This window comes from Chaetomium strumarium, assembly GCF_033439665.1.
Source record: "Chaetomium strumarium strain CBS 333.67 chromosome Unknown B0T15scaffold_1, whole genome shotgun sequence".
Lineage (NCBI taxonomy): Eukaryota > Fungi > Ascomycota > Sordariomycetes > Sordariales > Chaetomiaceae > Chaetomium > Chaetomium strumarium.
In genome coordinates this window covers 6,281,830-6,308,822 of record NW_026944429.1, presented here as the reverse complement: position 1 = coordinate 6,308,822, position 26,993 = coordinate 6,281,830, and the positions used below count along the sequence as shown (strand labels likewise).

Here is a 26,993-nt window from a genome sequence, read left to right as displayed (position 1 = left end):
ACGGGAGGCTCCGATCTCACGCCTTTGCCCTCTGGAGACTTTCCAAACGCAACGAACTTCACCGCAGTGCTGTCTCTCTTGAGTCTTGACAACGGTGAGACTCAATCTTCCCCATTCAGGAACCAAGAAGGCAGTACCAACTAAAGGGTCCTAGAAGATGTCTAAGCTCTTTATTGGGTAAGCCTCGAGATTTACTGTCCATCTACCCGCCGTTGGGCAGCGGCCATTGACATGAGATAGTGGCCTCGCATGGCACACAGAAGAAGCCACACTGAGAATGAAATTTGAGGAGTTCGGGGTGGTGGAAGAAGCAGTATGTTGTGGTTCACTTCTGATTGGCACTGATTCAATCCTCGTCCCCTCCGGTCCAAAAGTCCCAGCTCCGGAGTTTTCTGTAAACAGTGCGTCGGAAAGGAGAACCTGACAGCTAGTCAGGTCGTTGTGAAAGACCGGGACACTGGCCGCAGCAGAGGTTTTGGTTTTGTGCGATACACGAACGGGGAAGACGCCCAGAAGGCGATCTCTGCCATGAACAATACCGAGTGAGTCATGTGTCACCTCAGAGACGTCGCTGCCGGCGCCTGACTCTAACACAAAACGTCTCAGATTCGATGGACGGCAGATCCGTGTCGACAAAGCCTCGGACACGGGTCCTAAGGGTGGCGGCCGAGGAGCTGCGCTTAACGGTTATGGTAGAGGCGGCTTTGGCCCCGTCCCGATGGCCGGCGGACCCGTACCGGGAATCGCATACGGCACCCAGCAGCCATATGGAATGCCGCCAAATCTCTACGCCCAACCGTATGGGCGTGGATATGCTCAGGCGCCGGCGTCGGCGCCGGCCGGATATGTCGTTCCTCCGCAGGGTATGTAGGAGAAATGTCACTGACGTGAACCGTGACGACGCTCTAACAAGAGACAGGATGGGTACCGCAGCCATACGGGTATCCTGACCCTACACAACAGGGGCAACCCCTTCAGCCACCGAACCAACCCGCAGGCCCTGGGCAAGGCGGCTATTAGGAATACGCCGTTCCCTCTTAGAGCCTCCGAAGGAGTAACCCGAGAGGAGTACCGGAGGACAAACAAAGAGGTTACATACCTCCAGACTTTCTTCTGCCACATTTCTGCTCGCCCTGAAACGATCGATTACAAGATACCCCTGCACGGCTCAACCTTCTTCACATCAGCTCGGTCGGCGGAACAGACCAGTCTAGGGGACGTCCGCTGGACGGCCAGGGTGATATCGTTGCTCTCCTGTTTTGCAACTTCTGCGCTATTGTTATTCTTGCTTCACGGCCTTTTCTTGTCGAGTCTCATCCTCATTGGGAGCTGCGAACTGTTGCCTGTTGCGGGAGCAGGATAGGCTGGGGGTAAAAGGGGGTCTGATTCGGTGGGGATCCATGAATTGGACCCCGATGTGTCTGCATGGGGACACTGGCCGGCCTTTGCCGCGTTGTGGATGTGGCCGGGGATGCAGTTCAACGTCAAACATTTACGATATGATGGTGCAGGGAGATATCCCCTGAGCTGGCTCTGGGAATGTCTGCATGCGGGCCGAGGAGAGAGGCGTCGGCGGAAAGGGGGCGTCCGAGGAAGCCAAGGAAAAGTGAAGCGAAGGTAGCCCAATAGGGGACCTAAGCTAGTGGGGGGAGAAGAGAGGAGAAACTCATAGTTGCTGGTTTCTTGTTGAAATGCTTCTTTCCATCTCCGCTTCCTCACGAAGTCTTCTCTGTCTCTTCTTGTTCATCTATGCTGCTGACTTTCCTGAAGTCGTGATGCTGCCCATGATGTTGCCGCTCCCGCTCTAGCACCCATTCCGGACTGACGCTGACAGGATACAGCGGACGCAGGATTCCTTCTTTCTCAGTTCGGATTTCGCCAGTCTTCTTCATCTTCTCCTCCTCCCGAGCCGCAAGCGCCCGGACCCGGGTCGATAGATCCGTGACGTGCTCGTCCCCGCTGTCCGGGCTGAGCTCATCCAGAGCCCGCTCCAGCCCCCACAAGTAGTCCCGATTCAGACCGCTGGGGCCTTCACTGCGGTAGATGTGCTCGGCCAGCTTCTGCGGGTCCTGTGGTCCGACGAATTGCTCGTTGTCCGGCGTTCCGATGTAGACCAGCGTCTGGAAGGGACAGTGCTGTGGCAGCAGGGCCGGGTCGACACCGGGCGCCGGGTGGAAAGGGGTGTAGTGGATCGTGTACCCGTTGATCTCGCGGATGTCTAGGTACTCCTTCACTTCGGCGACGCGATCGGGCTTGATGCGGTAGGCAACCCCCCAGACCTTTTCGGGAGCTGAATCATGGTGGTCGGTCAACTGATCCCAGTACGAGCGTGAGATAAGGGTCACGACTCGCCCCGGGGCTTGTGGAGTGCCCCGGTGGTCTTCGCTGTCGGCATGGCAGTAGGGTCAGTGGCTTTGCTTAACGTCGATGGAACGTGATGGAAAGGGGATCCGTCAGGGAGATCCGGGATGATGATATGATCTGAAGGCGAGCCCAATATCCAACAACCGAACTGCGCACGCCACGATTATCGGGCCCTCGGGTGTCTGATGGAACAGTGAGGCTGAAGTACCTTGCCTATAATCCGATTAATATGGGGAAGGGGCTGATCGAGAAGCGATGGACGGGGCAAGGAGCGGAACGGGCCCAGAAGTTTGGCGAGGGGTACGGCAGGGGGTAAGCAGGGTATTTGGGCGGCACGGGCAAGGGGAAAGGGGTGTTGAACAGGGTAGGACGACATACTTGCCAAAACCTCCGGACATAGCCGGTCACCCAGCCCGGAATTCTTCTGTCTTGACCCGGTCAGCTCCCGCCCTGCGCAGCCATAAGGTCGATTCAGAGAAAGGGGGGGGACTTCGGGTTTGGGTGCGGATGATCAGATAAAGGTAGGGCTACCAAAATGCGGTGGAGGTTTCCAGATCAGGCTTCTGCACAGCAACTGGTCAGTATCACACCAATTCTGGTGTTCCGTTCAGCGGTACTGACCCGTATCCAAATAGCCAGAACTCGTCCGCCTGAGAGGGAGGGCTCTGACCAGACATCTTCCGTGCCTTGTCTGGCTTAATAGAATGGGACGATGAGTCAAGCGACCGTTTAACGATCCCTGAGCCGGGAGGTACTGTCTGTGGCTGTGTGATGCTGCAGCTGGCGGGATTTTTGTTGGGATAGCTTTCAAACAGCCGGTGAAGTCAGCCCCCAGGTTTGATATTCTCCCCTGAGTCTAAGCGAGCGGGACAAAGCGCACCTCTGTAAGACGGAGTAGTAGACGGGAATCAGATGGGAAACGTTCAGTCCTTCACAGTATTGAAGTTGTTTCTTACATATCTGTAACCCGGGCATAACCACGTGGAGGTCCGGGAGTTGTGGACAGGCCGGTGTCCCCTCGATAGGTTGCTGCAAGTCATCGTTTAGCGGAGACGGCCAGTGGAGACTGAACGTTCGGGAGCCGTGCCGTGCTTCGGCCCGAGTATCGCCTCATCTCAAGTTCTCAACACAGGGCTGAACGCGTGGCATGTTGACAGCATCTCTTTCCACGCTTCTTAACTATGCCTATGCTGCTACACTAGTGTCTGTTTCTCATCCTTGATGCTCGGACATCATGATGATCCTGGTAGAGGTAATGGAGGCAGATGAGGGGCTTTGCTCATGCACTCATTGCACTGCGAACCCGTCAAATCATACCGGCAAGTCAGAACATCCGTTCCACCTAAATCTTACGGCTAACTACAGCACTTGATTCTTTGAAGCTTACTATTTCGATGGATTAGACCGGAGTTGATATGCCACTTATGTGATGACAACTCAGCCAGCTAAACAAACAAGAAGCCATAGAGCATACGCTACCTACTTCAGTGGTTAGATGTAATATTTGTCATTTTCGCGTTTTAGCTTTTTAGGCCACCGTCTGTCAACAACACGGGAACATTGTGAGCTTGACTTCATCCTGGCGTATAACTTACTCGCCATACTATTGTTTTCAAACCGTTCGAACCTATCTGATGCCTTCGGCACACTATGTGCCGTCCTACATCATGTAAATCCTGACGCAGGCGGGAGGCTTATTCTCCGGTGTCTGAGCCTCTGCAGGGGATCCACGACTGCCACTGAGTTGTTGCTTGCACCGCCCTTGAAATTGCGCGTATTCAACCTCAGGATCCCTTGGCACTGTCAGGTTGTCAGGTTGGAAAAGCTGCCCAACTCAAAGCAAAGGTCATTCATTTCTGCCCTCCAGGCTGTCTTGTCCGAATCTATCCATGATCCATGCTACCTCTTCTTCGGCTTGGGGCATTCATTACTGCGAAACAACTTGCAGCTAAATAAACCTAGCTTGCGGCTGAGTCGATAAGCTGGGTTGGATGCAGCCGCACCCAAGAATCCAAGACTGCGACGCTGCTTAAATACTTTTAGCACTTGCTTCCTCGCCGTCTCCGACCCTGTGTGTGTGTGACAAAACCCAAACCTGACACACTCAGGAGAACGGATAGCAACGATCTCGCCTGAGTCGCGATCAACGCACATACAAGCAAAGATGGCGTACAATAGACCATACAACCCGGACGAACTGCCTAGGTGAGTAGATACGAGAGCTGCTCGCTGCCGCAAACCGCTCTGGTCCACCCCGCCCTGAGAAGCCCCGCCATCAGCGAACGACAACACCCGGCCCTTCAATCCAACCATTGCCGCGCTTTTTGCTAACACTATTTGTAGATTCGCGGAGCCCGAGCAGGTGAGCTATTCTAATGCGTTGCTCTTGCATGGAGCAGCCCTGCTGTGCGCTGCTACCAGAGCTGAAGCTAAATACTTATCTGCCGTTTTCTGTGCCTCACACAGAAAGGAAACAACAAGTCTCCAGCACCGGTCTCTTCCGCTTCGCGATACGAGAACAAACCACAGCCTCCACGTCCTCTTGATCACAGAGGCTCGGGGGATCCGTACGGTCCCCGCCCGAACCAACTATCACCCAGGCACGCAGCACCGCCTGACCGTTTCGGCATGAGCCCGCCCCCAACCGCAGCCGCGGCCCGACCGATCCATCAAAACCTCCCGCCCGCTAGCTCAAGGCCGCCGCCGAGTCCTGCACCGCGCGATAGCTCGGCCGACCCGACCTTACTGCCACTTTTCAGGGCCGTGGACAAGGATGGTGAGTTCTGATGCCTTGTCCGGCTGTCTCGGACGCCCCTCCGTCATCAGCTGGCTCTCGAGACGGTTCCCTGAGAACTAACAGTTTTACGCTTCTGCTCCGCACAGGCACCGGTCAGCTCTCCGAGAGAGAGCTCTCAGCAGCCCTCGTCAACGGCGACTGGACGGCCTTCGACCCCCAGACGGTGCGCATGATGATCCGCATGTTCGACAGCGACCGCAGCGGCACCATTGGCTTCGAGGAGTTCTGCGGCCTGTGGTCTTTCCTGGCCTCGTGGCGCTCGCTCTTCGACCGCTTCGACACAGACCGGTCCGGCAACATCAGCTTAGACGAGTTCAGCAACGCGCTGGTCGCCTTCCGCTACCGCCTGAGCGACCGCTTCGTCGAGCTCCTCTTCCGCACCTACGACAAGCGCAATGAGGGCGTCATGAGCTTTGATCTCTTCGTCCAGGCCTGCATCAGCCTCAAGCGCATGACCGACGTGTTCAAGCGCTATGACGACGACCGGGACGGGTACATCACGCTGAGCTTTGAGGACTTCTTGACTGAGATTCTGCGCCAGCTGCGGTAAATCCTGGCTTGGCACCGTGGAGTTAAATCCAAGGGGGAATTGCTTAGTTTGGCCCAGTGGTGCTTGGTTAGAATGTGTGGTATATGAGAATCCAACCCGGGGGATGAGCTTCGCTCATGAACATGTTCATGTACCGTCTGGTTTGGGGACACAGGGACACAGTGCAGAGATGTCTAGATGGACGAACGCTTTGATTACATGGGAAATGAGGGGGCAGACTCAGATAAGGACGACGCGAAGTTGATACCCCAAGTCTTTGCATATATATCTGCACTTGCGTCTAGTCTCTTTCCAATACTGCGCCAAGTTTACCACTGCATCCGCGTCGATCCGCTGTATGGATGCCTGTCCTATCCAGGAATGGTACCGTACGAAAGCGAAGGCGGCGTTGACCTTGGGTCGATCATCTTTCGAAGCTAAGAAGCGACCCGCAAACCCACAAGCTTTGCAAAGTTCAAATGATAAGATCAGAGATATACCCTGATGATGAACTTACCTAGCAGTCGAGTTCAAGTTTCATTTACGTCCGACTGTATACCGTTAGCTGTTGACTTGAGTTCAGTTATCGTGATATGCTACTCCAAGTTAAAACTTGATGTTCACTGGAGCGTGGAGGTAAGGTACAGAGTTCAAAAGAGATAGGTTATCTCTCACGGGTTTTCGTCCTCGTCCAACGAACATGCTGTTCACTGATAGGGAAGCAGGATTACCAGGTAGTTGTACTCGCTGGGCCTTCCTTCGCCAAGGGGGCGAGCTGGGTTCGGCCGTTTTGGAAGGCCCAGCGAGTACGTGCTGAGATGGCCCTTTTCAATACCGCAGGATACCTGACCAGTGAAAACGTAGGAAACAGACTTCTCTCGTAGAACCATGCCCCCAGCATCCCACGGTACGCCGTCGCTGAGTGCCATTGGTATACGCGGGCCTATGACTAGTAGGAGGCTTTTGAGACCGCAGTTCTAGTCAGCTGAAAAAGATACAATTGTGTAGCGATCACCACATGCATGTGGATGGAGGCCGGAATTCAGGGTCACAACCATTTTCCCAGTCAGAGCGCCCGAAGCACTGGCACTGTGAAGGTGGAGCTGCCCCCGCAATCCCATCAGCGCGGCACTGGACAGATCCACTTCTATGTCCGCCCTTGTGATGCGCCTTCATTCGCGGCCAAGCCCCATTGAAGACTTGGGAAGGAGGAAGAAAACCAACCGGATTCGGAAGGCTGGAGGCGTGCGAGTCAGAACCGTCTGGTTTTCTGTTTTGCGTTATTTTGATCTCCTGTGTAGTGTAAGATCAGCGAACGAGGAAGGTGTGCGGGCTCCATGTCAAAGGCTCGAGTTCACCCGGCAAGCCAAGCTTCGAGGTTGCTGCAGCTGAATTGGGAAAGCTTCCAGATCCGAGCTAACTGACACCTGGGCTTCCGTCATTGAGCCATCAGCGAATGAAAAGACTTTTCGCTCTCCACTCAATCGAGTGCCCACGCCTCCGTGTTCCGGGTCGAGGGCATCCGCTCTGTCGACCGAGTCATGAGCTCCAGCCATCCTGCCCTTCTCAATTTTGTCGTTCGACTCTAGCCAATTGTTCAGGAGGCATGCTCAGCCGAGTGATATTGATATTCAGGGCCCAAGTTGGATTGAATCATTGATGTGCCTATTCAAGTGTGGGTAGCCTTGCATTCAAAGCCGTATAAGGAGGATCGTTTCTGGCTGGCAGAAACGGGTAAGAGTATGAAGCCAAGGAGTCCTCAAGTTGGTACGGAGTATCCGGATACAATCACTACCCCATGTTAACTCTGTCATGTAAAGCTCGCAATCGCTCTGATTTTCTCTTACTATTAGACAGATATGTAGGCAGCTGCAGTTATTTTAACCCTACCTAACCTATATGTGCCTTTCCCTCTTATCGGTCTCTTCCATGGTCGCATTGGAGTTTGGTCTTCCACGCCCCCAGCTCTGCGACAAGCGACAAGGGAGGCAAAGCTGCCATGGGCTGCAGAGTGTGGTTCCACAGTGGAGGGATCAGACTTTGAGACTGTCCTCGTTGACGGGATCGGTACACTTACAAGTCCCGCCTTTGTGGTCAGCATCTGACTGACATCCGATCGTGCACGTAAACGATCAGCGCAGTCTGCTTTTCGGTTATTTCATCCCTTGATTAGTCTGGACTCTATTGTGCCTCGAACCAAGTATCACATTTCCAGGTTGTCTAACGATTCTGGCCTGGATACCTGCATTTGGTGAGCAGGAAGCCATGCAAACCTGCTAGCTTCCCGGGCGTGACATGTACATCCGTGTACTGTACATACATACAGTACATGCACGGTACCAGACAGCCCTGGTGCTGTCCCCGCTCCGCTCCCCGCTCGCGTTAAGCTACTCCTGCTCTCGCCCGAGGGCCTTTGCCACCACAGTCCTCCCTTCTTCGAAACACCGCCTGTCACACCTGCAAGGAGCTTGGAGCTCTCTTGGATGACTGCAGCTCCCGATCACTTCTTCCCAATCCTCCGCGCCCGGATGTCAATTGGAACAACTCGGCATCGCAGGATACTTAATTCTCAATTGACATCGCTTCGATTTCGCCGTACTTGCTATCTTATCAGATACGGAAAGCTATCGTCTACACCCCCCGCCAGCACCCCTCGATATTTACGGCGACGAGTGGCGGGGTTGATCGTGCAACATCAAAGATGCCGGCGAGATCATCACTCACCTCGTCCTTCTCAATTACCGATGCGAACAATGAGGTCGTTTGTCCGCTGCGCAATCAAGATGGCTCCAGCTGTCGCAAGCGATGTATCGGGGTGAGTCGGGATTCTGCCTATCGCCACCAGGAACTCTTTGGAACAGACCGTCGCAGCCTCTCGGGATACATGATACTGATGCAGCACCATCTTTAGGAAAAACGGTACCGCTCTATGCAGGAGCATATCCGTCGCGCGCACCCGGAGCATTACATTGCGAAGCTGCCCGCCACTGAGGAGAGCTTCCTGCTCATGATCAACACTTCTCCGACCGAGCGACCTCAAGCCCAGCCGACAATGGCCCCGCCCCATGCACACCAGAACAAAGGAGCTCCACAAAGCTTCCGCCAGGATGAACTGAACGGCCCAGGAACCCCACGGAGGTTCGAGGAATACTCTGGTGGCGCCTTGTATCCTGCTGCTGCTGCTCTCGCTCAGCTTCACAGCCATAAAAACGATTCTGGGTGGGACTCAGATGGGGTGCGTGCTGGACAATCTTCCACCCAGGCCGTGTCTCACGCACTCGCTGACACTGAACTACAGGACTGGCACTCCGACACCGAGGGGATGAGGATATCAAGGTCATCGATGGAACTTCCGCCAATACAGTATTCGACCGCCGATATAACAAGCGCACCGCTCCCCAGTCTCGACATGGGGAGACAGCGCGAATTCCTCCCCTCAATCCTGGCCCATTCACCTCCCGGCCGTTCTTCTACTCTCCCGCCCCTTCAGCGAGCTCTGGGTCCCAGCCGGCCGAGAAAACAGTCGATTTCCAAGAGAAGCCACCACAGAAGGAAGTCCAAGGGTCCTGGGTCGGAGTGGCTGCGTCGAATACAGAATGAAGGCAACCCTGACCTCCTGCGGCCTGGCAGTCATGATCGGAAGGCCTATTCAGCAGAGCCGTCTGGAGACTATGGTAAGCGCTGGGAGGACCTCATCGATGCGGCGGCGTCGGCAACGGAAGACATAGATGAGGACAGAACTCCTGTGAGTCTCAAGTTCAATTCGATGGTCGACCCGCGCCTGACGAGCCAGATGCCGCAATCGCCTGTATCGATCCAGAGGTCCTCCTTGCCGCCTTTCGCTCAGAACGCTTTCACAAGCTACCAAGCTTCCCCCCTGCAGCGAGCTCTCACACCTCCGTCGTACAACCCTGAAGCCCCTGAACCATTCCCGTCGGTCGAGAGCGGTGAAGGCGGGGATAATTTCCATATCGAATCGCGGGGCCTGTCAGACTCATCCCCGAGTTTCTCGTCCCAAAACACTCAGATCTACTGCGCTGCCTGCCAGGGGATCTCCTTGCTGAGGGAATCGTATGCATGCACCGAGTGCATATGTGGCCTCTGTCCGGCCTGTGTTGAGGTCCTGATGGGCGAGCAAGGCGCACGCAGGAAATGTCCCCGGTGCGCCACGATCGGAGGCCGCTTCAAGCCGTTCCAGCTCGACATTCGGTAGTGCACTGATATTCGTCAGCTTACTACACTTGCTGTGGAAGCAGGCCTCTCTTTCCTTCCTCCCCCTTTTTCCCTCCTTTTCTTCTTAGTTTAGCTACTGCGAGACAGATCAACTCCACGGTTTTGGCGGTATATAACTGCTGTTTGAGCGGCGACAGCATAATCGGGGTTACGACGGAATTGTGGCACGACTTCGATATGGCTTGGGAACAATAGGTTTGACGACAACTACCCCGACTTACGACTACTGGTGTATTGCACCGACCGAGAGGAGCAAAGATCTACGACATTGAGTTTCCACACGATCTCTCGCGATATTTCACGAATCGTACCCCAGCGGTAAGGGGTTCTTGCATTAACGACTTGGGCGTCTTGGCGTGGGGTTCCTTGGCGAATGAGGAGATCAAACGGAGACGACTTTGTTGGACCTCAAGTATTTCTTTCGGGCTTATCAAATTCTAGGCGTTCTTGATTTCTTGAACAACGGGGGTGTCGGGTATGTCACTCGGCACAAGCGGGGCTGAATATCAGAGAGGGAGGCTGAGGTATGCTGAAGGCGGCCAGATGTTGTCTGACCATTGCTGGCTTCCTGGTTTGCACCGCCCCCTTACCCAAATGCTCCTCACATTGATGGTGTAGCTCTTTTATTTCGGTTTAGATTCGATATACAGGACAGGCTGTTAGTATCCAGAAAGTCAGAGTGAACAAGAACTGCCAAAACCATCTGGGCTGGTCTCTCGCTACCTCAGTTTCTAGTTGAACGGCCCTCCGCTTGATCCACGCTGCAGCAGTCAAGACCACGTTATTATCACTTAGCTTGATGCTAGGGACAAATGCCTCCGTGTACACCCCAAGATTAAGAAGACCCCATACCTCAAGTTCCTCACCTCAATAGTTTGCGCAATGAGTTAAGCAATTAGAATCACGGGAGGGAAAGGGGAGGAGGAAGAATGGTGTTAACCGCTAATGAACTTCGTTCCGTCTTCTAAGGCGTAAGTTTGACATACATCGGCGTCTGGTGCTTTTGGCCCGATCGGGCTACAATTCGTATGTACCGTACTACTAAATACTAACTGTTGCAACATGGAAGCCTATTGCCAACAAACTCTCCCTGCAAACCAATCTAAAGCGATTTGGCGCCCCAGAGTGTCTCAGGCTGTCACACGGGCACCTCTTCCAACCAGACGCGGGCTATTCCAGGCAGAAGCCGCACATGCGCGGGGTTGATAACTTCAAACCTAACCTAAGCGCTGGAATAAGTGAACACACATTCCAGTTTCCAAAGAAACGACTCTGAAAACCGTAATGGCTTAAAGGAAAGTACGGCCGACGCACACTTTCCTGCCATCACGCATCTGCCAGCGGGCCCTGACTACTACTAGTAGTACCGTACGTTTTGCAGTTGAGATTCACACCGCCAACAACAAAATTCCTAACGCCTTTCTCATTCGAACAGAAACCAAACCACTTTCAAGCAACCCACTGCCAATTCGGTCGATCACTTACCAGCATGGGTACCCGACACCTCATCTGGTAAGTAGGTATTTCGTTGTCGAGTGTATCAACCGAGTTCAGCTTGGTTACTCTTTCATCTCACGAGTTGGACGATATGCTTGTTTTCTTTCCTGTCTCTTGTTCTCTTGCCTTGTTATTTCTTTTCTTTCCGTTCCTTATATTCTCGGGCGATGTTGGCTTACAATGCTCTGCAGTGTCTTCTGGAAGGGAAGATGGGTTATTGCTCAGTACGGCCAATTTGATGGGTACCCCGAGGTGCAAGGCGTCAGGCTCTTCAAGTTCCTGTCCGTGGCCCACAACATAGAGAGGTTGAGGGCGGGCTTGGATCACGTCTATTACCCGACAGCGGAAGAACTTGAAGCCATCCGGGACGAGTGTGCAGCGTTTGAGCAGAACCTTAGAGACCAGGGTCTCGACTGGGGGTTCCGCACGAACGTCGTGAAGGAGCTTTATCCCACCTTGGATAGGGAAACCTCGGCCCGCATCTTGAGCATCATTGCCCGTCCGACCCAAGCCGCAGAAGAGGATGGTGCTGAGGACGTCGCGGAGGAGCCCAAGAAATTTCCGGTGCAGCTTCGGCTGGGGTTTGCAAATGACAGCCTCTTCTGCGAATGGGCTTATGTCGTTGACCTCGACCAGGAAGTGTTGGAGGTCTACGGTGGCCATGAGCACAAGCATGACGGCCACAGATTCAAGGACGTTGGAGAGCCGGATCAACCGGTGCCTACGTTCGTGTGCTCGTTTACATTCTCGGAGCTCTACTTGACGAAGAGTCCCCAAGAATTCGTGCAGAGAATTTCTAAAGCACTCCGCGGGGAGGCGGACAATGCAGCATCGGACGAGGAGACAAAAGTTCAAGAAAAGGCGGACGATGCGGCATCGAACGAGGAAACAGGGGCTCAAGAGGAGGGGCGCGGTGCATAGGCGGCTGGGAGGGTGATATTGTCGACCCTCGGTGCAGATTTGGAGGGAAAGGAGGTTGTGCGCAAAGGCCTGCAGGACTTACTCAGGTTCAGACAGATCAAGATGATTACGTTCTGCTGGTGGTGGTTCTACCTGCCTAGTGCATCAAATAGTGCTGGTTGATTAGACAAAGACCTGGTAGCACTACCCTTTTGCTAGTGATGAGCACGATCGCGGCATCGCCGTGAGACTTGAGCGAGCCCTTGTAGGTGCGGACATCCCGGCCGAATCGTTTGTATGTACTGAGCATTCGACCCCTTCGCACCAACCGCGTAGATCAAGCGTACTAACCTTAGTGTAGACAACGTAGCAATGCTCTCACCGCTCGGGGGCATTTCCCCTTTCCATGATGGTCTGCCCCTTGTGCCCAGCACCCTGGTCTGGTGCTCTGACAGGCTGCTCGTTGACCGGCCAACGATCTGACAGCTTACCCTTGCTGTGGAGTCGTCGTGGACTTGGTGATCTTGCCAAGCCAGACCGTTACGGTGGGTCATGACCGCTAGGGCTTCCAGCCTTACGTATCTTCACTCAGCTCTCCTTGGCATTCAGCTCGCCGAGCTTGCCACGCTCGTCTTCATCGTTTACTACCTTGTGGAAGGGCATGGTTGAGACAGGAAGGTCGTGATCCTTTTGCCGTTACAGGGAGCCGAAAATTGCCGGGCTGTGCTGGTTGCAAAATTAGCAACTCGATGCCGTCTGCAATCTGGATGAATGCGACTGCAATTTTTCGCTCCAATTGGATGGCGACGGCGCGAATATTGGAGCAACACCACGATCTACACTACGGTATTGACACCAGGCGAACCGCATCTCTCCTGTTCTCACAGACGGCGTCCACCCGAAACATGGCAATATTGGTTTCCATACGGCACCTGCGGGACGTTTGCCCAGCTTCAGCTCACCGCCATCATCTTGAAGAGATGATGAATGCTGCTGGCCACAGCGGCTGCGAGACACTAGGGTCACCCGGCTGGCCGGGAATTCGAATGTAATATGAGAGCCGGTTGCTTGTTCCTCGTCGTGTAACTTGCTCTTCGATTTAGCCTGCCGACTCCTGCAAGGGACGCTCCACCGGTGCATAGGCTATCTGGATGCGAACAGCCCGAGCGCACAGAGCTGGCTCAACCTAATGTAGCAGATATGGGAATGGGCTGAGCCGGACAGACAGGATCGAAAGACGCTGAGTCGTCACCCATCTGAGCTGAGCGTCACGTTGCCGTGATCACTGCGGTTTGTGGGTCGATTTCTCCGATCTCGCGTCCCCCGATGTCAGTATCCGTGAGAGGACTTCATATTACCAGGCATACAAAGGCCACTCAGGTCCGCCCGACCCCCTGTTGTCGGATCTCATGACTGGCTGTCGCTGTTTGCCATTGAGGTTGGGACGGACACAGGCACGGCCCGTGGTGCCCTCTTCAGGTTGCACACCGTCAGTCCACTGGTTTTCCTTTTGTCGTTGCCCTAACGTTATTCCACCAAGTGAGCAGGCTTGGACAGCCCGGCTGATCTCGCATTATCCATGACCGACATCTCGGTTATTGCTCGATTCAGCGTCTCACAAACTGGGCTCTTCAGGTAGTCCCTCATGGACCTTTAACGGGATCATCAGCCCTGCCAATGCGGCCATCCGGCTTGGTCGAAGGCCGAAGAAGCTCGTTTCTGTAACGGTGCACCATCACGAGGTTGCTGTCACTCGTTACACACTCGTATCTGCCCAGGAAATCGGATTATTGGGGCTTGGCCGTTTGCGATAGCCACAGCAAATCAAGTCCTTTTCAGTTAGCTGAGCTATAACGGCGCGCAGCTTCTTTGTCAACAAGGAGTTCGGTTGTCAGGTCGCCCTGAGTCAACTTTCAAGACCCGGTTCGGTCTGATCTCCTATTTCACGGACCATACCGCGCTCAACGTCCTTTTTTGTCGACCTCACGGTTCCCTGAAAGCAGATCTGCCCCCGAACTACGGTACCCATAAGCTGGCATATTCGGAGCCTCGAATTTGCTGTGCCATTGTCGAATCGGTCATCAGCCGGAGGCGGCCTGCCTTCGGTCACCGGCGGCGCGTGAGGTATCCAACATACTCATCCAGATCTGCGCCTGCAACGGCATTTCCGAGGACAATGTCCGGCACTTTCTTCACCTCGTGGGAGCTATGGCAGCAGATGACATTTGTATGCACCTTCAACCTTCAACGCACTTTTAACGACCGAATGCAAGGCCATCTTTGCTGACAACGCTGCCTAGGTGCTTGCCATGGCGATTGTGGCTGTTTTCTGCGCAGGTCTTGGCAAGCTGTGGTGGAATAACAGACTGGTAAAGAAGCAAGAGGTGCTGGATGAGGAGAAACGGGCGCGGGTGGAGGAGATGCGTAAGACAGGGCTCCCCATCAAGCGGACCAACAACATTCCCTTCGGTGTTCGTGCGATTCAAAGCGGCGTTGAGGTCGACGGCATATGGATATCTAGGCCTGCATCACTCAATGAGACGGCATCGGCAAAGCTTACTTCCTCCACCTCTATCGCCGGCAGGGACTCGGACTCGCAGAAAAAGCGGAGAGATCACCCAGGGAACGAGAAGAAGGCAGTGCTGGTAACGACAACGAGTCTGGGAGACAAGCGAACGCCATCGGCCGCTGCTGTTTCCCAGAAACTCACGGACCATGATCCCACGCAGCGCCCACAGTCTGGCGCTCCTCCCCTCTCCCGGTTCGCATATAAAGCCAGGAGACAGCCGTCGCGCCCGGCCGGCGGACTAGACCAGAATACACTGCAAAGATTAGAAGGCCAACCGGCGGAGCAACCGCTCTACGAGACATACGTCCCCGCCTCCTCCTCTCGACAGGAACCGCGCCAGCCCAGTCAGCGAAGCTGGGAATCCTCGTCCAGGGAGTCCGTGGACTCGCAATCACGGAGCACAAGCGGCAGGAGCTACTCGTCCTCGTCGCATAGCTCGAGGTTTTATATGGCGAGGACTACCCAGGGCGTACGGGCCGGGCACGATCCTCCGCTGGGGCGATGCTCCGAAGCAGAAGCAGCTTCCGACCCCTTTGCGACACCCGCCCGGACGCCGAGCGGGTTCTCGCTGCTTTCCCAGGTCGACACGCCTGGGCCGGGCGCACAGGGTCAGGGGGTGTCTGCGCCGGAACCGACCTTCGGCCCCGGGGACCTACACTTGAACTTGAATCGGTCCTCAAGGCGGGTCAATGATGGGTTCGAGATTCTTCCCGCAGGGGCTCTAGGGATGCCAAGGGGGATGGCAAAGCTCGAAGAGTCGGAGCAAAATGGACAGGCTTCGGGGTCGTCGGCAAGGTTGCGCAAGTCTGGTGGTTGGCCTGCACGTTAGGGGAGCTACTAGTCCCACGGTGCTGTATACCTAGTTAAGTAAACGAATTTGACCTTTCTTCTCGTTCTTGTACACACTCACTACACAGCAAGGTTGCGTTGATTTATATTTCCGAGGATGTCTTTTGAGTTGAGGTAACATCGTGGGTCCGTCGGTAGCGGTCAAAATCCGGGATCCCGTCGCATTATTCTTGGCACCCGCTGTTTACGCGTCGTCGGAACCGATACCTTTTCACTTTCGGCATCATTCCCCAGGTGCCACGAGAGCTGTTTTGGAGCCTTTGGAGCCTTTGTTGGTACATTTCTGTTGCGTGCTGCTTATGCCCCTTTCACAACAACACTCTTTTTTCTAGAATGGTGCCTCCTCATCCTCTTCAGCGACTCACTTCACCTTCACGGTCCCTCTCACTGCTGCTCCATATCCTTGGAGCGGTCTCCTTCAGCTACAACTTCTACTTTCTCACCGCCTGGGACACCCCCTTCTCGATCGCTTTTGGATGGCACTTTCAGTTCCTGACCATCATTGGGTTGGCAATATCGCTGCTGTCCTTCGTGCTTGGCATCTTCGCCGATCTTACTCTGAGCCCAGCGTTGTTCAGGGCTAAGAACGCCGTCGCTGTGGTCGCTACGCCGCTGGAAGTTGTCATTACGATCTTATATTGGGGCATCCGCTTCATTGATCCCCAGCTGCTGTTCCAGGGCGATCTCCAGCTCGATCTACTCCCTGACCTGGGATTTCACTTTGCTCCCGCTGTCTTTTTGGCCCTCGACCTCATCTTGTTCAGCCCGCCATGGACCATTCCTGCATACACGATCATGGCCCTGAGCACAGGCTTTGCCTTTGCCTATTGGTACTGGGTTGAGCTCTGCTACCGACATAACGGATGGTGAGCCGTCTCCTGGGAGCGGAACCAGTCTCACGATCTCACCGGTTGATGACTTGACTACATATTAGGTACCCTTACCCAATCTTTGCGCTGCTGTCCACTTCTCAGCGTGCACTGCTTTTTACCTTCTCTGCGGCCCTGCTCACCGTGTCATCCTCGGCGCTCAAGTGGATTTATGCGAGGGTGAACGGCTATGAGAAGGCTCAGAGGGAGGCTTACAAGCCTCTGAAGAAGATGCAATAGACGAGACGAGAGTTAGATTTAGAGAGATGGATGATTTGACTTGCCTTGGTGTATCATATCCGGGGAACGGGGGCGGGGGGTTGCGTTACCGTTACATTGGATTACTACTAGTAGGATACACAGAACGCCCCTTTGCATTTCAAGAGGTGATCTATAAGCGTTCTCACTGCTTGAATAAAAAAGAAAACTGCAGAATGCAGAACCGCTCTTTTCCTTTCATGAAAAATACATCGTGTCGCGGCAATGGCTTGTTCACATCAAAAAAAGGTTGAGGACTCGGACCTCAGAGCCGAGGCTTCTGGGGCAGATTGTAGCGGCACCTCTTGCCAGTTGCCAGGCAGAAACCAAAATCGGCAAGCCCCAAAAGTGGTCACGGGTTTCCGCGTCATTTGTTGATTCGCGCCAACGCGTCAATGACCCGCGGTTTTCCCTCAGTCAACAAAGTCAAACCGAGTGTGATTTCACAGATTCACAACCCGTCTCAAACAACACAATTGCCAACACACGCAACGAACCCGCACCATTATCTGAACTCGGAATTTCATAATGGCCGCGCAAGAGGAGTATTACGACGATCCAGCCAATGGCGAGGATGGCGGACAGACAGGGCCTGGCGCGCCGACGCCCCTCGCGAAGCTGGAGGTAAGGAGCGCAGTTTGCACACGTGCATCGGTTCATGACATAGGAGTATACTAACGTCGCTGGTTCCAAAGGGCATTGCCGGAATTACCAAGCGCGACATTCAAAATATCGTCGCGGCGGGCTTCAATACCGTCGAATCTGTCGCCTATACACCACAGAGAGTGCTCGAGCAGATCAATGGTATTTCAGCGCAAAAGGCAGGCAAATTGCTTGCCGAGGCCTCCAAACTCGTCCCCATGGGCTTCACCACAGCGACCGAGATGCACCAGCGCCGCAGCGAGTTGATCTCGATCACTACCGGCTCGAAGAACCTCGACACCCTCCTCGCAGGCGGCATCGAGACTGGCAGCGTGACCGAGCTATTTGGCGAGTTCCGGACAGGGAAATCGCAGATCTGCCACACATTAGCCGTGACCTGCCAGCTCCCGTTCGATATGGGCGGTGGCGAGGGGAAATGCCTGTATATCGACACAGAGGGCACCTTCCGTCCCGTCCGACTCCTCGCAGTTGCCAACCGTTACGGTCTTTCGGGCGAAGAAGTCCTCGACAATGTTGCCTATGCGCGTGCTTACAACTCAGATCACCAGCTGCAACTGTTGAATCAGGCGGCGGCCATGATGTGCGAAACTCGCTTCAGCTTGCTGATCGTCGACTCGGCCACCTCTCTGTACAGGACGGATTTCCTGGGTCGCGGTGAGCTGAGCTCGAGACAGACTCATCTCGCCAAGTTCCTCCGCACGCTCCAGCGCCTGGCCGATGAGTTTGGCATTGCCGTTGTCATCACGAACCAGGTGGTGGCCCAGGTCGACGGTGGGCCGTCTGCCATGTTCAACCCGGATCCCAAGAAGCCAATTGGTGGCAACATCATCGCTCACGCCAGCACCACAAGGATTAGCCTGAAGAAAGGCAGAGGTGAAACGAGAATAGCAAAGATATACGACAGTCCTTGCTTGCCGGAAAGCGATTGTCTGTTTGCCATCAACGAAGACGGTATTGGGGACCCGGCCCCGAAGGACATGGAGAAGGAGTAGAAGACTGGGACCAAGTTCGAGTTGCACCCACTGGTTATTTATAGCATGATGCATGTATGGCGAATGATCTGGCTTAGAGGGATGATGCAGTAGAAACGGACCTTGTGCTTCGACTTGGGCGTATGAGCTAGGCATACATGGGGGGACTGGCGTTATATGAAGTAATGGCTGTTTTACGTGGCAAAAACACTGACCGTATCAGCGCACTCAATTCCTGTGAAGTCTTTCTTTTAGAATCGAAATGCACCTGCTGCAAGGTCCCGTCAATTGTTTGACCGTTGACGATGGTTGCTTGTGGATGAGCGGGCTCCACCAAGCAACGCTTTGAAGCTGAGTGAGTGGTCTGTGCTTGTTGCTGAGCTTCACCTCCAGCTGCAAGGTTATGCAACCCAGACATCCTAGCTCCCCGCCAAATCCACCGCAGCAGCCAGAAATCTGCCCTCGAAACCCAAGATCGCGTCTGTATCTCGGGTACACGCGACGTCCTCACATATCCATCGGTTGTCGCCTGCGCACTGTATATGGGGAGAAAATGGCATCCAACGATTTCGAGATACTCTACAAGGAGACGCGACTCAATTTAGAACCTGCATCACAGTCATCAACCGTTCAGGTCCGTGTCGCGCCGCAGAGCGCCTACGGACGGTCGAGCTCCAGTCGGAGCGGTGCCTCAGCCGACGACGAGAAGGCGTATCGGTCCGGAAGCTTAGCGACCGCATCATCTATCTATTACCGGAAACATCACAGCTCACCACGGGGTTTCCTATGGCGCGTCCTCGATAACGGCAATGTTCTTAGCCTCCGTGCAGCCGACGTCAGCAAGCAACAGAGAGAGTCCGATGCGCCACTAATACTTAACCTCCGATTTCCTGCTCCGATCCGCACATCATGCGTTGGCCTCGCCGACCCTGAGGAGTACGATGCGCTCTGCGTCTATGTGGTCGACCACTCAAATCAGCTGTGGTCGATCACGCTACGCCCGGATCACTTCCGGAAGAGAAGTGCCACCGATGGCGGGCTAGGCGACCTGTGCAAACCGTACTCGCCGCCTGGCTTTGGGTTTAAGCACCCGCACAGGCTAGCGGTCGTCAACCCAAATCAGTTGCTCATTACGATGCACGATGGCGGCATCCTGAAATTCGATAGGAATAAGGGCAATGAGTGTAGGTTTTCAGACCAACTGTCCGTCAACGGGGATGCTAATCCCGGGTTTCAATCAACAGCGAACGGAGCGACATGGAAGGAGACCATCTACAACGTCGCAGGATGGGGCCAGAGTCTCCGCGGATTGGTTCCCTTCCAACGGAACCCGACCATCCGGTACGACAAGATAAACATGGAGTTGACGGCAGCTGCTTCGACAGCAGTTACAACTATGGGCCATTCGGACAGCGCTTTTCTATTCACCATCTGCCTAGATCATCGGATGAGGGTATGGGATGTGCGGACAGGCCAAATTCTGTATACTGGCGATATCTTGAACACCAAGCGGGACCCGCAGGAGGTTGGCAAGTGGACGGTGGATCCTTCCGAGGGTAACCTGATTCGGATATTGGACAACAGCCGCGGCCAATGCCTTGTCGTGACCTACTCACCTGTCGGGTCTGGCGAGTTCAAGTTCTGGAAAGTCAAGGCGAACGACCAAGGGTCGATACATGTCGCGGACTGCTTTCCAGAGAGCCACCTGATACCACCAAGCCCGTCGTCTTTGGATGTGTGGAATCTGGCCGACTTCACCGTCACCCAACAACCGGACGGGCCCGAGTTGTGGGCCCTGTGGAAGAACAATACCAGCTACCGTGTGCATCGCTTACAGGTGCAAGCTCGGAATAGCGCTGCGCCTTTTGGCGACGGCTGGAAGGCGGTTTACGTCGAGAACACGGTGCCAGCGGTGCGGGCGTCAGGGCCCTGGAACCCCACGGACTCGACCGAGAAATGGCTCGAACTCATCTTCTTCCCTGGCCGCTTTTCGAAAACGACCCTCGAGACGGCGCTCGCGATGTACGAGAAAGGGCTGGGCACCTATAAAGAAACCGCGTCAAAAGCTGGCAGGAGCATCGTAGAGTCCATCTGTTCCGTCTTAGGATCGACGACAACCTTGGAGCGGAGTTCAGCAGGCGGTGCGGACTATGATCAGTTCAGGAACACAAGTGAGACACAGTGGATGCGCTTCTGGCGCCTCCTGCTCGAACTCGACAAGCAAAGGGGCGAGGCTCTCTCGCTGGTCTTTGACCCCCTGGAGGGCATGATCTGGGTTGCCTGCGCTGATTTGATCACTGCTGTCAGGCAGTGTAGCGAACTAGATCACATCTACCACAACCTCCAATCACCACAGAAAAGCAATGAAGATGTCGCAGCATTGGTGTCCGCCGGCTTGGGGTTTGTGGGAAGCTTCTCCGACAGCATGTACCAGCTCAGCAGAGCTGCTTTGAGGGCAGAGTTATATGAGGATTCGGCCCGATCTGACAGCGAGCGGATGCAACTCTTTCTGGACCGCGCCGGATTCTGGCCCTCAGTCACAGATGAGGACATCGCCCAAGTAATCGATAGCCTCGGCCAGAACTACCGGATGGTGACTGAGAGGCTTTACGACGATCTGTTCGATCTGATCACTGCGACGAGCGAAGCGAACTCCCAAGAGCTTCGGGAGCCCTTCACTGGATTCGGCCGCAAGGTGGTTGTCCGTGCCGTGCAACAGACCGTCGACCTCCACTGGCAGATCCTCTTCAGCCAGCTCATCCTTCTTGTCCACATGGAGTTTGACATTGAAAGCGAGGAGGCCCCTCCACTTCACTCGCGGTTCGAAGTCGGCTCCGTCTATCGGCGCTTGATCGATGCTCTCCGAAGGCTGGAGCATTTGAGGTGGATGGCAAAGACAGAGTTGAGCGTTTCGGCGGCAAGATCTGGCGGCTCCGGCGGCTCCGGCTCTTCTTCGCCAGTCCTAACCAAGCGCAGCCAAGACGAGAACAACACCATAACTGCGCTGGAAGGGCTGACCGGACACCTTTTCGGTCTTCCGGAGAGCAAGAATATGCCCCTGCTTTCTAGCATCACAGATCTGGTGCTCGACCTCTGTGCTCCCAGCAGCACAACAGTGTTCTACACCTGGCTCCTCCAGTGCTGGCTGCTCAAGCAGGACCGAGCGGATCTCGCCTTGGAGCTCAATCCCTTCACCGACCGGGATCCTTTTTCGACATATGTTCAAGGCCGCGTGTTCCTGGCGCTCAGGGACTACGACACTGCTGCTTTCTACTTTAGGAGAGCGGCCATTGGCTTGAGCATATCCATAAAACACATGGAGCGTCACAGTGCAGGACTTTTGGACGACACCGAATGGAATCTCCTTAACAGCGGGCTTCCAAACTACTATGCGCATATCGTCAGTCTGTACGACAGGCAGAAGGCGTACTCGTATGTCATGGAGTTCTCCCGCCTCGCGCTGCAGTTCGTCCAACCGGGCGGCAATGAGACCGCGGGTATCAAGACGGAAATGCTCAGCCGCCTCTTCGCCGCCTCCACCGCAATCTCCCACTTCGAGGAGGCCCACTCGGCCCTACTCTCCATGGACAACGAGGCATTGCAGAAGTCTTGCCTCCGGAAGCTTGTCGAAAAGATGTGCGAGACAGGCCAGAGCGCGGAGCTTATTAGTCTGCCGTTCTCGGGCCTGCAGACCAAGGTCGACGACATCCTCGTGGAGAAGTGCCGGCACACCAGGGACGTCCTCAACGGCGTGCCCTACCACCAGGTCCTGTATGCCTGGCGCATCAGCCACAACGACTACCGTGGCGGCGCGGCCATCCTGCTTGATCGTTTGCAGAAGCTGCGGCGAGCTGGCGAAGGTGACAAGGTCAGCAGTGGTACTGAGGACGCACTGGACACGCAGGTAACTCGGCAGTACCTGCTGCTGATCAACGCGCTGAGCTGTGTCACGCCGCAAGAGGCATACATCTTGGAGGATGTGCTCTCGGGGGAAGAGGACTCCCACGTGGGCACAGGAGATGATGATATCGAAGGCCAGCTGGACGAGCTTGCGCGGAAGCTGGATGCCGAGACTGCGGCCGATGGACAAGAGATTGTGTCGGAGGAGGATGCAGCACTCATGGAGAAGATGCAAAGGTTCTCGGCGCGGAAGGCGCACGAGTTGCCGGCTAGGCGGCTGCTGATGCTAGCGGATCTGCGCAAGCAGTACCAGCACGAGCTGGACAGGATCGTGGCGATCCAGAACAACCATTTTGAGCTGACCGCTGGGGATGACGTGATGGATATGGCATGAGAGGCCAAGGGGAGGGCGGAGTGCTCCAGAAGCGACAGGGCGTTTCTGTAATGAGATCAACGTACGTACGTCCGGTGATCTGAGGGCCGGCATAGATGGGAAATAGTGTGTGATGGTTACAGGCGTAATGGCAAAAGGGTTGCTTGATTAGTCTCGGACGGGATCACAGATGGCAAGCTGAATCTGCGACCTTGTATACAGTATACAGCAGGCGAAATATCAGATGGATGCAAAACCCAGGAGTCTCTTGGAAGTCCAAATGAACCAACGCCGCGCCGATGCTGAAAAACTACATCTCCCCGCCCACTGCATATACTACTAACTAGTACCCTATAGCATCCAGGCTCGACTGCGAGCCTACTACTTACGCTGGAACAGCTGCTATCTGCCTCTGCTCGGGAGGCGCCGCTAACCCATCCTGCCCGTTGGCGACTTCGGGCGCTTGTCGGTAGAGGATGATCTCTGACTGTTTGAAGTATCTCCTCGCGTCTGAGATGAGCATTGTTAGGAAGGGATACAATGGGGAAGATGGCAAAGCTATGAGGAAGGTGAGCCTACCTTCATCGATCAACACTAGGCTGAGGTAGTATCTTGTCGAGAACTTCTTGTTGACGTCCCGGAAGGTGGGTGTCAAGTCGAAGCCGCCCAGGAATAGTCGGATTGGTATGGTCTCGCCTCTTGATGGCGAGCCATCCATGATCTGTCACGATCTCTGCGTTAGCGGCTCGAATATATATACATATATTGTAAATCCAAGCTAGTCTGGGAGCATACCTCGAAGCGCACGAGCGTCTCGCTCTCGTTGTACTGATTTGGTGCGGCGCCGGTGGTCTCGCGACGGATGATGCTCAGCTCCATGTGCTTGATCTTGAGGCGCACAAGCAGGAAGTAGATGCGGCCGACAATGACGTCCTTGAGATGGTACTTGCTCTTGCTGTACTCGAACTCGATGTGCAGGCAGTCCTCGATGCCGACGTCCATCTTGATGCTGCTGTTCATCTCGGGCGGGATGCGGTAGCTGTACACCCAGATGTCCTTCTCGCGGATCACATCGGCCATGCGGCGCGACACGGTGACGCGCACAAAGTAGCGCAGCTTCACGTTGATGCCGTTGTACGACTCGTACTGCTTCTCGACGTTCTTGAAGTTGAAGTCGAAGGTCTGCGGGTGCTGCAGCTCGCCCGGCGCGGCCAGCTCTTGGACGAGGGACAGGAACTCGTAGTGGTTGCCCCGGTCGAAGAACATCTCTGGGAATTACGGGGATGTGCCGTCAGTTGACTGGCACGGTCCAACGCAACGGAGGCGACCGTACCTATTGTGCCGATGAACTGCACCTTGATGCCCGTGTGTTCTAACCGCTTGCCGTCTTTTGGCCGCACCGTCACAGCGCCCTTGACCGATTCGCCATCCATATACAGCGGCGCCTTCTCGCGCCGGTTCTTGTCTAGTTTAATGTCAACCATCGACCGCTCGTCGGCATCGTCGAGGACAATGTCGATATCGACCGGGGTCGCGAAGAAGTACGACATGGCGGCTGTCTCTCTCTGAGCTGGTCTCTGGGAGTGGGCTTGTGAACTATGGCGCTGCAGGCGGGATCACATGCGATCTCTCCAGTATAAACGACCAAGCGGTATCGGGCGCGGGGATAATTGGAGAGCAATTACGCTGAGTGTTGGCGTCTCAATGTCTAAGAGCGCATGTTTGTGTATTGGATTGGATATCCGGCTCAGAGGTACGTATTAGATAGCAGCTCGCGGCACCTCGATAGCTTGCGCCTGGCGCAAGTCAATGATGTGGACCGACACACCTTGAGTGGCACAAAGGCCCTTATTGGGTGGAATCAGTGGGTATGCCCTACCTCCATAGTTACTGTGTGACCTTCTATGTAAACAGTGAACCTATAGTTGCTCCCGCTAGAGCAGCGCGATCATCCATCAATTTCTCACCAATTTCGACCATATTCAAGCCCAATCAGCTGTCCGGCGCTTCCCCTCTTTCTGATGTCGTCGCTACTATATGGACGGCATTTTGAATTGGCTCGACACCGTCCCGGCAGGTGAGCCGTGGTGCGAGTCGCGCAAAGCGAGAGCGTGGGCAGCAATTCGCTCCAGTCGAGAGCGAACCGGCCCTCCTTTCCCCGACGACGTCGAACCCCCCAGGCGAAGATGGCGCTGCACCGCTACAGCCTCTCAGGTCCGGATCTCCATGCAAGAGACAGCGCATCACCGATGATCACGGCGTAAATGACGGTGCGAAGGAGCGGATCCGTCACGGCACCGAGAGCCTGGGCGTCGCGTTACCATGGACGCAACGTTCGAGCCGCAACCGGTCATCAAGCCCCGTCAAGACGGCTCAGGATTTACAAAACCTCGCTAAGCCCGTCGTGGTCCGCCGCCTCACAAAGCGACCTAGCGAGGTGCTGCCGAGTACCATCTACACGCTCTATAAGAAGGTGCAAGACTCGGCTACGCATGAAGGCATAATGCCCCGGGAGATCCGACCGGCCGTCGAACAATTGTTGGGCGAGGATTTTGTCCGTGACAGATGGTTTTATGACACGGCCCCGGCTAAAGGGACTGAAGCGCTCCAAGAGCTCCACGAACTGGAACGCATCGTGGAGCAGACGGCCTTGTCGTCTGATGACTATGAGGATGGTCGGGGGGTTTTGGGTCCATTTTCCCATCCTTCGACTCGTGTTCGGCGACCAACAGGACCCGGACACGCAACCTGATGAGCATGCTGTAGTTCCAGAGGCCATTGCCTTCGCGGGCATGGTCAAGGCTTGCGTTCCGCAGTTCGCTCCGGATAGAAACGGCCTCTATGCCTGCTCCTACAAGGAGACTAGCACGAGCGGAGTCTCTTCCGAAGCAAGGACCTGGAACTCGGCACGTGAGCTGGCTAATAGCGGGAAGCCTGGTGGCGGGCGCAAGGTAGATTACGCCCTCCTTCTTCAGTGCCGCCGAGACAGTCAGCTCCATGTCGCCATCTCTCAGGCCTGCTTCTCGCTCCAGTCCCAGATCGGCGGGAAGTCTCATGTCAACGAGACCGACTACCAGAAAATTCAGTTCAAGCCGATCGCTGTCGCCATCGAAGCTAAGCGCATCACTGCCGGCGGCGATCGAGTCGTGCAGCTGGGCTTGTGGACGGCCGCCTGGCATGCCCGCATGGAGCAGTTCCGGATGCTGCAGGCGCAACCGACCCGGGTTCTGCTGCAGCTGGAGATGGCGGTTGGATTGTACCATTGCCCTTGATAGCGATTTATGGCTCGGCGTGGAACCTCTATTTCGCCTGTGATGTTCGCACAGAAATTGTCGGTATTCCCTTTCCCCATCATCCCTCATCTCCTGCTCCTAACCACGTTTCTGACCTTTCCCAGCACATGTATGGATCTATCGCAATGGGGGACACCCGCAACGTGGTTGGTGCCTATGTTCTCCTGTCGTGTTTTCGGGCGCTGAAGGAGTGGGTTCGAGGACCGTTTCTTGACTGGGTCCGGTCTTTCTTCCTCAGTCTGGGGGACGGGCACAGGGTCTAAGTGTGGCTTGCAGTCCAGAGATGTTGCCCTTGAACGTGGGAGGTAAGCAGGGATATGGCGATGTCAAATCAAGCATTGCAATTCTCCAACGCTTTGGTAAGGCTTAGGGGCAGCATTGCTTGCTGAGCTACCAAGTGTGAGAATGCTCCTACCAAGGTGTCGGTTAGCGGCTCATGTACTCAAAGATACAAGCAGAAGCACTCTTCAACTTATATTGGATTACTGGTAGCAAGGATTGCAACTATCTTAACACCGTAGTCGTCAAGCCGGTTCATTGAGGGTTATGATCATTCGATCCCCCGTTGGCATAAGGGCTAACTGAGAAGACCGAGGGTACTGTCACCGAGTGTTTTTGCAGCGCAGCAAGCGCCAACGAAAATGATGAGACGCACTTTACACATCTTGAACTCAGCAATGCCCGGGTGTAATGCAAGTATGGGTCCCTGAGCAGGACGGTCCGCAGTCTACATCAGCTCTGTCTCATCATGTGGTGCGTGAACCGAAAGATGTTGGGAGTTGTAAGTCGCGAGAGGTACGGAGTAAGGCTTTGAGCACAAGCCAGCCGGCCCCACATGGTGCTCCAGCCTCCACCTGTCAGCCAATCGTGGTAGCGCACGCCCCTCTGCCCTAACAAGAGCTCGAGGCGCATCGGCGCACAAGTCGAA

The 26,993-nt window shown here is 55.0% G+C and overlaps 11 protein-coding genes across 11 annotated transcripts; 9 read left to right on the top strand and 2 right to left on the bottom strand.

Moving 5' to 3' along the window:
• Window positions 1-157: 157 nt before the first annotated feature.
• On the top strand, window positions 158-1,020 carry B0T15DRAFT_489925 (uncharacterized protein; the record flags this gene model as incomplete). The annotated part of the gene is made up of 5 exons (XM_062866640.1): window positions 158-177; window positions 241-313; window positions 436-542; window positions 607-863; window positions 920-1,020. The coding sequence occupies 5 exons, from the start codon at window positions 158-160 to the stop codon at window positions 1,018-1,020; spliced, it is 558 nt and encodes a 185-aa protein (XP_062727089.1).
• A 659-nt stretch (window positions 1,021-1,679) lies between these two features.
• B0T15DRAFT_521021 (ChaC-like protein-domain-containing protein) lies at window positions 1,680-3,168 on the bottom strand. The gene is given in 5 exon segments (XM_062868540.1): window positions 1,680-2,387; window positions 2,721-2,722; window positions 2,742-2,792; window positions 2,896-2,927; window positions 2,986-3,168. 5 exon segments carry the CDS (start codon window positions 3,039-3,041, stop codon window positions 1,716-1,718), a joined length of 813 nt encoding a protein of 270 aa, XP_062727088.1. The 5' UTR covers window positions 3,042-3,168; the 3' UTR covers window positions 1,680-1,715.
• A 1,360-nt stretch (window positions 3,169-4,528) lies between these two features.
• Window positions 4,529-5,711, top strand: B0T15DRAFT_507879 (uncharacterized protein; the record flags this gene model as incomplete). The annotated part of the gene is made up of 4 exons (XM_062867676.1): window positions 4,529-4,569; window positions 4,708-4,726; window positions 4,831-5,140; window positions 5,248-5,711. The coding sequence occupies 4 exons, from the start codon at window positions 4,529-4,531 to the stop codon at window positions 5,709-5,711; spliced, it is 834 nt and encodes a 277-aa protein (XP_062727087.1).
• A 2,680-nt stretch (window positions 5,712-8,391) lies between these two features.
• B0T15DRAFT_386571 (uncharacterized protein) lies at window positions 8,392-9,903 on the top strand (the record flags this gene model as incomplete). Its single annotated transcript, XM_062864332.1, has 2 exons — window positions 8,392-8,505; window positions 8,602-9,903. 2 exons carry the CDS (start codon window positions 8,392-8,394, stop codon window positions 9,901-9,903), a joined length of 1,416 nt encoding a protein of 471 aa, XP_062727086.1.
• Window positions 9,904-11,412: 1,509 nt separating this feature from the next.
• B0T15DRAFT_507877 (uncharacterized protein) lies at window positions 11,413-12,341 on the top strand (the record flags this gene model as incomplete). Its single annotated transcript, XM_062867675.1, has 2 exons — window positions 11,413-11,435; window positions 11,612-12,341. 2 exons carry the CDS (start codon window positions 11,413-11,415, stop codon window positions 12,339-12,341), a joined length of 753 nt encoding a protein of 250 aa, XP_062727085.1.
• Window positions 12,342-14,200: 1,859 nt separating this feature from the next.
• B0T15DRAFT_69747 (uncharacterized protein) lies at window positions 14,201-15,966 on the top strand. The gene is made up of 2 exons (XM_062871224.1): window positions 14,201-14,547; window positions 14,621-15,966. The coding sequence occupies exons 1-2, from the start codon at window positions 14,497-14,499 to the stop codon at window positions 15,716-15,718; spliced, it is 1,149 nt and encodes a 382-aa protein (XP_062727084.1). The 5' UTR covers window positions 14,201-14,496; the 3' UTR covers window positions 15,719-15,966.
• Window positions 15,967-16,071: 105 nt separating this feature from the next.
• Window positions 16,072-16,847, top strand: B0T15DRAFT_507875 (FAR-17a/AIG1-like protein; the record flags this gene model as incomplete). Its single annotated transcript, XM_062867674.1, has 2 exons — window positions 16,072-16,604; window positions 16,673-16,847. The coding sequence occupies 2 exons, from the start codon at window positions 16,072-16,074 to the stop codon at window positions 16,845-16,847; spliced, it is 708 nt and encodes a 235-aa protein (XP_062727083.1).
• A 273-nt stretch (window positions 16,848-17,120) lies between these two features.
• Window positions 17,121-18,838, top strand: B0T15DRAFT_69707 (Rad51-domain-containing protein). Its single transcript, XM_062871223.1, has 2 exons — window positions 17,121-17,489; window positions 17,561-18,838. The coding sequence occupies exons 1-2, from the start codon at window positions 17,394-17,396 to the stop codon at window positions 18,518-18,520; spliced, it is 1,056 nt and encodes a 351-aa protein (XP_062727082.1). The 5' UTR covers window positions 17,121-17,393; the 3' UTR covers window positions 18,521-18,838.
• Window positions 18,839-19,052: 214 nt separating this feature from the next.
• On the top strand, window positions 19,053-22,793 carry B0T15DRAFT_386291 (nucleoporin Nup120/160-domain-containing protein; the record flags this gene model as incomplete). The annotated part of the gene is made up of 2 exons (XM_062864316.1): window positions 19,053-19,683; window positions 19,744-22,793. 2 exons carry the CDS (start codon window positions 19,053-19,055, stop codon window positions 22,791-22,793), a joined length of 3,681 nt encoding a protein of 1,226 aa, XP_062727081.1.
• A 182-nt stretch (window positions 22,794-22,975) lies between these two features.
• On the bottom strand, window positions 22,976-24,580 carry B0T15DRAFT_69621 (vacuolar protein sorting-associated protein 26-domain-containing protein). The gene is made up of 4 exons (XM_062871221.1): window positions 24,106-24,580; window positions 23,568-24,040; window positions 23,352-23,493; window positions 22,976-23,282 (listed from the first exon to the last, which is right to left on the bottom strand). Exons 1-4 carry the CDS (start codon window positions 24,320-24,322, stop codon window positions 23,158-23,160), a joined length of 957 nt encoding a protein of 318 aa, XP_062727080.1. The 5' UTR covers window positions 24,323-24,580; the 3' UTR covers window positions 22,976-23,157.
• Window positions 24,581-25,181: 601 nt separating this feature from the next.
• B0T15DRAFT_69627 (uncharacterized protein) lies at window positions 25,182-26,433 on the top strand. The gene is made up of 2 exons (XM_062871222.1): window positions 25,182-26,103; window positions 26,170-26,433. The coding sequence occupies exon 1, from the start codon at window positions 25,346-25,348 to the stop codon at window positions 26,042-26,044; it is 699 nt and encodes a 232-aa protein (XP_062727079.1). The 5' UTR covers window positions 25,182-25,345; the 3' UTR covers window positions 26,045-26,103; window positions 26,170-26,433.
• Window positions 26,434-26,993: the final 560 nt, after the last annotated feature.

What these genes read in the sequence shown, in the direction of transcription:
- B0T15DRAFT_69707 (XM_062871223.1), top strand. Translation starts at nt 17,394, where the DNA reads ATGGCCGCGCAAGAGGAGTATTACGACGATCCAGCCAATGGCGAGGAT. An exon ending in CGCCCCTCGCGAAGCTGGAG is followed by an intron (nt 17,490 to 17,560) that starts GTAAGGAGCGCA and finishes CTGGTTCCAAAG; the next exon opens with GGCATTGCCGGAATTACCAA.
- B0T15DRAFT_69747 (XM_062871224.1), top strand. Translation starts at nt 14,497, where the DNA reads ATGTCCGGCACTTTCTTCACCTCGTGGGAGCTATGGCAGCAGATGACA. An exon ending in TATGGCAGCAGATGACATTT is followed by an intron (nt 14,548 to 14,620) that starts GTATGCACCTTC and finishes AACGCTGCCTAG; the next exon opens with GTGCTTGCCATGGCGATTGT.
- B0T15DRAFT_69621 (XM_062871221.1), bottom strand. Translation starts at nt 24,322, where the DNA reads ATGTCGTACTTCTTCGCGACCCCGGTCGATATCGACATTGTCCTCGAC. An exon ending in GCAGTTCATCGGCACAATAG is followed by an intron (nt 24,041 to 24,105) that starts GTACGGTCGCCT and finishes CGTAATTCCCAG; the next exon opens with AGATGTTCTTCGACCGGGGC. An exon ending in CCTAGTGTTGATCGATGAAG is followed by an intron (nt 23,283 to 23,351) that starts GTAGGCTCACCT and finishes TGCTCATCTCAG; the next exon opens with ACGCGAGGAGATACTTCAAA.
- B0T15DRAFT_521021 (XM_062868540.1), bottom strand. Translation starts at nt 3,041, where the DNA reads ATGTCTGGTCAGAGCCCTCCCTCTCAGGCGGACGAGTTCTGGCTATTT. An exon ending in TTCTGGCTATTTGGATACGG is followed by an intron (nt 2,928 to 2,985) that starts GTCAGTACCGCT and finishes GTTGCTGTGCAG; the next exon opens with AAGCCTGATCTGGAAACCTC. An exon ending in GAAACCTCCACCGCATTTTG is followed by an intron (nt 2,793 to 2,895) that starts GTAGCCCTACCT and finishes GACCGGGTCAAG; the next exon opens with ACAGAAGAATTCCGGGCTGG.
- B0T15DRAFT_69627 (XM_062871222.1), top strand. Translation starts at nt 25,346, where the DNA reads ATGACACGGCCCCGGCTAAAGGGACTGAAGCGCTCCAAGAGCTCCACG.